General features: G+C 39.4%; 1 protein-coding gene across 2 annotated transcripts; it reads right to left on the bottom strand.

The window, feature by feature from the left end:
* Positions 1 to 839: 839 nt before the first annotated feature.
* On the bottom strand, positions 840 to 3,683 carry LOC119902721. 2 transcript variants are annotated; one of them, XM_038719071.1, is made up of 7 exons: positions 3,532 to 3,683; positions 3,080 to 3,424; positions 2,879 to 2,996; positions 2,674 to 2,765; positions 1,520 to 2,571; positions 1,201 to 1,377; positions 840 to 1,118 (listed from the first exon to the last, which is right to left on the bottom strand). In XM_038719071.1, exons 1-5 carry the CDS (start codon positions 3,646 to 3,648, stop codon positions 2,371 to 2,373), a joined length of 873 nt encoding a protein of 290 aa, XP_038574999.1. In that variant the 5' UTR covers positions 3,649 to 3,683; the 3' UTR covers positions 840 to 1,118; positions 1,201 to 1,377; positions 1,520 to 2,370. The 2 variants fall into 2 exon arrangements, with proteins under 2 accessions (XP_038574999.1, XP_038575000.1); XM_038719072.1 differs by having other exon boundaries at positions 1,520 to 2,541.
* Positions 3,684 to 8,873: the final 5,190 nt, after the last annotated feature.

The raw sequence follows: 8,873 nt of genomic DNA, 5'->3' as shown, positions 1-8,873 counted from the left end.
AAAATGCTTCTCTTTTTATAGTTTATTTTTTGGTTTTTCACAATAGTACAACAATCCAAATTAATCAAACAAGCCATTAGGCTGTATTTTTAAACACTCACTGTAGTTTTTTTTTTATATAGTATATAAGGCAAATCAAAGTGCTTAGGTCAGGAAATGTAGTTATTAAAGCAAGTCTTGAAGTAATTCAACTTCCCATTAAACATCCAAATTCAGAAAAATTGGTTTGTGTGTGTATAAATAACCACTATAGTGTCTATATTAAGTCACATTTTCAAGTTTTGGGCCAGTTTTTGCATTTGTTGAACCTCTATGTACCTTCACTGCACATGAGAAGCAGCTGAAAGTCCTGTCAAGGATGCTTTCAGAGACCATCTGTAGCAGGTGAGTTGATGCAAGAAAAAAATGGGGTTGTGTGTCCATGTAAAACTGTCAGAAAACTCAGATTTGCCACAGCAGATGACATCAGTGGAATTATGTTATTATTATAGTAAAATACACATATTTACACCTTCCTGTAAACTTTTCTGCACATAGTTTTGTTCTACCATAAACAGAAGACGACTATTCGAAAAACAGTTTCTTAAATTAATTTCAGTTTGTATAACTACATTCATTATTATTGTTGTAAAGTAACATGTGATATGTAATTACTATTATTCAAGCATATCTGACTTACAGTGTTTCCTCTTTTGTTGATTTGACCGTGGTGGCCCCCCACAGCAACATTTCGAGATGGTTCTCACTGCGGAACATGAAATCCATGGGGAGGAGTCGGATCCAGATCCAACTCCTCCCACCTTACATACACCTAAACCTACCCAACTCCGCCCCCGATCCCTAAACCCAACCCTAATCCTACCCATCTCCACCCCTTGGATCTTGATCCGACTCCTCCCCGTGGATCTCATGTACTGCATTGAGGTGCTACTGAACATTTCTGCCCCCCACGGTATCAGAAATAGGGCGATTATAGTGTCGATTTCACTGAATATGATCAAAAACTTGAGCATAGCAGTCTCTTGCATGCTTCATCATTCTGGTGACTTCTTGCTTCTTTCTCAAAGTTAAGCTGAGGAAACCCTCGATCCCTTCTTCATTTAGAGCCCACAGCTCACCTTATGGGAGTAAAACAAAAATTATCAGAAAAAAAATGACAATGTAGAGTATAGTATTACAACACATTACTTAAATACGTACTTTGCAATGCCTCACTGGAAAGCTGGGATGACATCTCCTTGAGTGTGTCTGCACGAGTGGAGAGAGATTTCCAATGCTTTGCCATCTCAGAAAGAACAATCTTCTTCTCCTCCTCAAGTCTCCTTATTGCCATCACAACATCAAACGCCTTCCTCTTGATTTTCAAATCTACAGCGTCTGGGATACAGTTGTGGAAAATAAGTAAATTGTAAGTATGATTATTTTTCAAATAATATTTGAGATAATCTGGGATAAGGCATAATTGGTTTTGTGCTACTATGTGAATCAAACAAAATTGTCAACAGATTTGTGTACATACCACCATGTGAAAGTTGCCATGGCCAAACTGTCTCGTCAGAGAGAATGATGTCAAAGACGATTCTTTCTTTCCGACCTTTGCTGCCATCGGTGTCTTTGTAAAGGCGCTGGGACCTTCTTTTAATGCTGGCCACCAGCACCTCCATTCTACTGGTCACCGCGTCAAGATCGGCATTCTTTTGGGACGTTGTTGCTGAGAAGAAAAGAAGTGTAAACATTTCACTTACATTTTCATGGCAGTAACTGAAACGAGCTAAGTCTCAGTGTAACACAGAACGCCACAGGGAAGTCATAAGGATTACCTTAACCTCTTTGCTGCTTTTTTTTTCTTTATAAAAAAAAGCTCCTGGAGGAAGGACAGGTGAGTCTCAATATTCATTTCATATTTATTAGCATGTATAGGAAGTATGTAACAGGGTACCAAAGAAAATGACAACGTAGCCAAGATGGGATCCGCTAACTGCAAGAAATGTCGGAAACACTTTATTTTACGGTGTCCTTGTTACATATGTTACATGAACTTAAAATAGTAATAACAATAAATTATGCATAATTACATGTAACTAACCCTCAACCAAATCCTAATCCTACCCTAATCCTATAGTAAGTACATGTAGTTAATTAATATTACTCCGTATTTAAATGTATAATTACAATCTTAAAAGGACACCTTAAAATAAAGTGTTGAATGTCACCGAAATGTCCAATGTTCCAACTTTTGGACTGTGCACCATTCAGGTACTTTCAGGGCACTTTGTTTTGACATGATTTCCAGTGTGCATGCACTACATACTAAAATTTGGCATTTTAACTGCACAAGTAAATGACCAAGAAAACAGTGTATGTATGATTTCATTTTAAAACAGTAATTACTTGCAGAAGCATGTCTCCCATTATTCTGCAGAACTGAGACATTGAAATAATAGTATAACTATCACCTTCTGCCCACTCCTTAATATCAGTGACCCAGCCCTCAACTTCAACCTGTGTCACTGCCAGCTGGATTTTCATGCTTTCCAGATCCTGAAGTTGGCTTTCCAGGCGTTTTGCGGCCTTCAAATAACAAAAAAAGGAAATGAAATAAAAATTTATACCTACAAAAATATACAATAGAAGGTATTTACAATATAAGAAAATAACAATACTCATCTCTACCTTCTGATATCGGCAGGCAAGTGAAGCAGCCAAGTTATTAAACTTTTGCTGATTCCAGCGCATGGCCATCAGTGTAAGCATGTCTGTACGTCCTGTAAAAAAGAAAAGAAAATACACTAATCTGTGTTGTACCACATGTCCCTCACTGGCTACAATTTTCTTGTAACACATTCAATCTAAGTAGTGCAGTGTGTGGTTACCTTACCTGCTTTGGACATGTGCTTTGTGGTCACAGCAATCCTAGAGAGGAAGGCGTTACACTGCTCAACCTCCTCCCCAAGTGTCAATCCGGCCCCTTGCTGGTAAGCTCCACTCCATTTAACCTATTGAAGAAAATACTTAAAAGCTGCCAACATACCTTTGCAGGTGTTTAGGGACGGTTAATGACATGGTAATGTTTTCTTACCTCGCATTTAAAATCATGGGCTTTGGCATGAAACACTGAGAGGAATGGTTTCATGCTCAGAAGGTGCTGGAGCTCCGGGCAGCTTTTTGTCACTTTGTGGAGGTAGGGCCAGTACTTGCAGGTTACATCCATGGCAAAAAAGCTTATTGACTTATTTGCCAGCTTGTTCTGCAGGTAGAGGGGATAAGCATATATTTCTCCCCTGAACATGTTGAGAGCGCCGAGAAAAACTCCATGTCGACAGACCGCAAGCTCAAGTCCCTCCTCATCAATTTTACTAGAGGATCTCTGAGAAGTTTCCCTGGCAGCTGACCACTCCCCTCCACAGACACCTCTTCCAGAGACCTACAACATGGAAAAAGGTTGATATAAATAGTCAGGACTCACCCAAACAATGTCAACTGTAAAATGTTATTGGTCGTGTTTTTAGAAATATTATACAACAAGTTTACATGGTTGGTGTTGGAATGAATGTAATCCACAAATCTTTCTACTTCATCATCTTTTGCAATGAAGATGCCATCAAATAAGGCTTGTTCTTCAGATCTAATTGAAAGAAAGGTACACATTGACCTTCAATATGACACAGCAAAGGTTACTTTAACAACACTGCAAATTACACACATTTTGTAAGTACCTTGCTGCGTTCTTAAAGCGGTAGTGCTTGCGATTTCAGTCCACAGAAACAGCAAGCATGTCTGGGGTGCATGCAGGACAGATAAAATGCTCCTCCCTGCAGATCTTATCCACTTCAAATCTAACAGCCTCCCACTCTAAAAAGCTTTTTCTGAAGCTGTCTGCTGTGATCTTCCCAGTCTGTTTCAGAACAGTAAAACATGTCAACATAATTCACAGTTAAGTTAACTAAAGTTAATAAGGTCAAAGGTGACACCAAATCCTCCTGCATCGAGCCTCCACAGGCAGTCGCTCAGCCCAGTGGATCTTTGGAAGTCTTTTGGCTCTTTGTATGTCACGGACAAAAAACATCACGACCAAAGTCCCCCCCAAAAAAGACCACAGCAAACTCGACTCCCACACCAAACTTAACCAATGTCTTTATGGACCTATTTGTTTTTTTTCTGAATGCAAACTGCATGACTAGGATGTGACATCACTACTTGATCTTATACACAGGTCTAATGTTTTGAGTGATTGAGTTGATAAATTGCTCCAATACTTTTGTACATTTAGTGTATGAATTTAGATTCTTTACTGAGTGGTAGTTTTTACACAAAGACTTTGAATCTTAGATGATGTTCTATTAATGTATCGAGTCCAGCTGAATCACTGTTTTGATTTCATCAACATGCTCCAATTATAATAATCAGTGTGTTGATAATGTCACCATAGTCGTTCTGCGATACACATCAATACTAGTACTAGTTGTTAGTGATTCCCACCACTCATACTCACACGGCCAAAGCGGACAGTTCGTTGATCAAGCATTCTTAAGAATGCTTGGCAGGACAGTCCTGGTGCTGCCATCTTCAATTCTTCATAAGAACAAAAAACATCTGTAGCGTACACCGTGGAAAAGTGAAGGGTAGCGGGCCAGTAGTCATTACGGACTAAGTCATCCACATTTCATCTCAGGCATACTGAGATCATATCGTCCTGGAAAAATCAGGAAAAGTAGCTTACATTACTATCACCTATGTAGTACATTCAGAACTAATAAAACTTAAAATCAGACATCTGGCAGTCTTTCTCATTTGTCAAGTGCCTCTTTTGTGAGACAGAACGCAAAACTGAACATCCCTCCTGCCTATCCTGGGTCTTTCACAGGCGGGAGATGCACATAAGGGTATAGATGCGGGCGGGAGCGGGACTAAAACACATTATTGCGGAACGGGACAGAATATTGTGGGAACGGGGGGGCGCAGGACTGAAAATCCTGCCCAGCGCAGACCACTATAGGGAACGTTTGAATAGAAATAGATCAGGACACATTTACAAAGCCAACAGCACTGCCTTGTTTTTTTTCTATTCAAATAGGACAATGAAAAGTGGCAGGAAGCGAGTGGGAGAGCCCTATGGGGTGGAATCAGGTCTAAAGTCCAACCCAGGTCCCTATGGGCACTTTGCCCAGAATGTGATATGGACGCTAAAGCCACTTGATCTGGAATGTTCCCTTAAGTTCATTTTATTCTTACCATTCATTGTAACCACAGCAACAACTTTTCCTGTGTTGACACTCAACGATCCCGGAGAACAACTACATATTTTTTTGGGAATCTCCAACGGCACAATACACACTGAAAGACACATCATATGCAGGGATTAAAGACATGCATCATCCTATGTACTAACTGGGAAGTATTCTGCAATCATTTTCTTTTTCTTTTTTATCAATGATTTGAAAAGCTTTAAAGATAAAGGTCATTAAGTGTGTTTCAGAGAAAGTACTCAAAACATTCCTGTGAAGCCTATTATACTGTAAAGTTATTTAAATAAACTGAGAATGGGACTAGTGCTGCACAATATATAATTGCACTTTTTCTGACAGATAAAGCGATTACCATTTCCAATTCAATTTTTGAATGTGTATGATCTGATTCAGTTCAATATTCCAAATGTCTCTTTAATTTGTGCCACCCCTGATAAGTAAGCACAGCCAGTGTACAAGACTAACACCCACTGACCGACTGAAGTTCACCAATCAGAATTTTTGTCCCCTTCACACACTACGCACACCCACCAACCAGAAGTTGCACAGTCAAGGAGGATGACGTGAATATAAAAGTCAAATGTCACAAATGATATTTGAAGATTTTACCATTAGGCAGTTGCGTTGGATCATATTGCAATTACGATTGCAATAATTGTGCAGCCCTAAATAAGACACTCAAAGAAATAGAGCTTACCACAGTGGGAAAGAGCCCTCTCCACGACACAGGTTGTTGGAGGCAATGGCTGAAAGAATCCAGCTATTGTTGCATCCCTGTTGTGGAACACATGGTTTCGGTGTATACTGACATCACAATCAGCACAAAAGAATGGTTGTGGTCGGCAGTCACGACAACGGACAGCAGCTGCACTGCTGCCACATTGTTGGCAGATCTGAGTGTTCACATTTTGTTGTGCCACCATGGTATTCACCAGACAGGGTCTCTCTTTCTCCCACCTCTCTGAGAGGAGACTTTTTCTAGTAGACCAGTCTGAGGAAGCTTGTGGTGGTGCTGGTGCCGTTTCCTGATCATCCAAGTCATCACCCTGTGAGTGGTTTAGCTCTTCAAGGAAAGTCTCTGTTAAAATAGTACATCATATTTAAAAACAATTTTCTACACTATCAAAGTGTGCAACATGTTGTCGGTTATTCTGTCGCAAAAACATGTAATTTACATTCTAATTATTAGAATCTATAAACATAATGAACTAATAGACACAAATAAAGAACATACCAACAGTGTCAGGGGGACAGTAGTTGGTTATCTCAAAGCTGTTGTCCAACATCCTAGTATGAGAACTAGACTTACGACTGTAGCTGTGACTAGCTGTAGCAGAAAATAAAACCCAAATCAACCTTTACAGCATTACAATTCCATAGATTTTGACAAGCTCATTTTATTCCACACAATGATACATACTTTTATTGGCCCAATTTCATTGTCTATACCACTTTGGATGATCATGAGTATGTAATAAAAACCTCATATCTCATACCAGACACATGACTGATTCATGTATTCAATCCCAAGTGGTAAAACAATCTATATCTCCGTTTTAGATCTATGTGAAAAATCACAGGAGTACTCCTTTAAGTAATATGACTGAAAAAAGAAAACTGACCCGTTTGGTTTCGGGATGATCTCGGTCTGTCATAGACAACATTTCCATCACTCTCTTCAGCCACCTGACAGGTTGATGGCTGTGGATGGTGCTGCCTCCTGGACTGGTTGATGGCTGGTGGATGGTGCTGCCTCCTGGACTGGTTGATGGCTGGTGGATGGTGCTGCCTCCTGGACTGGTTGATGGCTGGTGGATGGTGCTGCCTCCTGTTCTCCCTGCATCTTATTGATGAAATCATCCATGATCTGGAGTTCATAATTTAATTTAGAATGTTCAACAAGCTCATTAAGGACCTGTTTGAAATTGGAATTGTCACTCATGGTGAACAAGGACAAACAAGACAACACTAAAGGGATAGGGGGGAAGAGCAAAAGAGCAAGAACAACAGAGAACCAGACAGACTAACAACAATTAACTAGACAAAAGTGGCTCTTAAAAGTGCCTTTGTTTTTGCTTTGTAACGAAGCTGAGGTTTTGAAGTAAATGATGAAGGGACTAGGGAACCTGTTGAGAGAAGGGAAAGATAATAAATTCAGATTTGAAGATCATGCTACATACAACTACATAAATACTAAATAACTGAAAGGTTTAAGAACTTGAGAAAATGTTGGTCTAGTTTGCCCATGCTTTGGGCTGTGGTGGGGAGGTCTGTGGGTGCGTATAGTAATATTAGGCCAGAATACTGTAGGGCTGGTTGTTGCCTGCAAACTCACAATACAATAACTCACTAGTTATGGACTGATCTTGACACTCATGTCTGATATTGATACCAACCATTCAAAATGTCAGCTTGGCTGATAATCAGTGCCATTTTTATATTTTTATGTTATTAATTATACTTGTATTAACAAGGAAACACATTTCTTTAACTTTTTCCCTGTGATCATTTTAATCAAAAAGTTCCCTCAGCAGTCATAGTAGTTTTTAACACTAGCTTTTAATTAACACTGATTTAATTTGTTAATGTGGTTGTATATTTTCATGTCTATGCTTTCATAGCATAGACACAGTTATAAGTTACACTGACTAGCATGTGTATAAATGGGCACAAAACACTGGGCAAAGAGCAACGACACACAACCACAAGAAGAATCCCAACGCAGACATGCATTACAGCTAACACGGTATGTCTCGGTATGTATCTTACATTCCCCTATGATTGTACCTTACATGATAATATGTGACAAAAATGAACTTGAATTCAATTAACTTAGCTAACTTTGCTAGCTTGCACATTTGGTGCAGTTCAAGCTATATTTTTATAATGTCTTCTATCATTTCTCGTCATAAGAAAGGGCCACCTTACAAATCTAAAGTTTCTAAACACAATTTCTTGTCCTGATCCAACCGTTTTTGATGTGTAAATGTAAGAAGAGGATCCATCTCTATTAATGAACCCTTCTACTTACCCAGTGGAAAATCGCAATGGACCTTGGGATCGCCCATACGGTGACGTCAGCGTTATTAATTTAGAGGATTTAGTAAAAATAATATTTTTAAAAAATGATTAATTGAACACAATCGTAGCATATTAAAATCAACAAACCTCCGATAGAAATACGTTATCCAGCATGCTCTAGTGTTTTACCTATGATAAGAAAACGCTTTAAAACTGCATACTTGCACGCGCATTGGAGCGTTAAACTCACCTTTTAATTACGTTTTACCTGCAGTTGTGCGTTGCTTTGGTCAAACTCACCTCTGAATGCCGTTTTACCTGCAGTTGAGTGTTGTTAAACTCACCGCTGAATGTGGTTGCACACCATGTGCGTTGTTAAACTCACCGCTGATGAACGCGCTTAACTTTTGAGGGCCCTTTGATATCAGATTGCGAGGGTTTTTAAACATCAAACACCAGTTGGAGGGCATTTGAATCGCCCTGGTATAGATAATTTTTGGTAGCGTATTCCTTTTTATTTTTATTTATTGTTGTCTCGACCCACAAGGCAGACAACGGGTTGCGGTGTGGTGATCGACCCAAGACGTCAAATTTCAACGCTGTTGA

The sequence above is a fragment of the Micropterus salmoides genome, unplaced genomic scaffold, assembly GCF_014851395.1.
Source record: "Micropterus salmoides isolate LMB-PRFRI ecotype aquatic unplaced genomic scaffold, ASM1485139v1 Ms_hic_scaffold_14, whole genome shotgun sequence".
In the NCBI taxonomy this organism is placed as follows: Eukaryota; Metazoa; Chordata; class Actinopteri; order Centrarchiformes; family Centrarchidae; genus Micropterus; species Micropterus salmoides.
The sequence above is the reverse complement of the archived record's forward strand: the minus strand, read 5'-3'. Positions and strand labels throughout refer to the sequence as shown.

What these genes read in the sequence shown, in the direction of transcription:
- LOC119902721 (XM_038719071.1), bottom strand. Translation starts at nt 3,648, where the DNA reads ATGTGTACCTTTCTTTCAATTAGATCTGAAGAACAAGCCTTATTTGAT. An exon ending in TTCATTCCAACACCAACCAT is followed by an intron (nt 3,425 to 3,531) that starts GTAAACTTGTTG and finishes TCCATGTTGTAG; the next exon opens with GTCTCTGGAAGAGGTGTCTG. An exon ending in CCCATGATTTTAAATGCGAG is followed by an intron (nt 2,997 to 3,079) that starts GTAAGAAAACAT and finishes TTTCTTCAATAG; the next exon opens with GTTAAATGGAGTGGAGCTTA.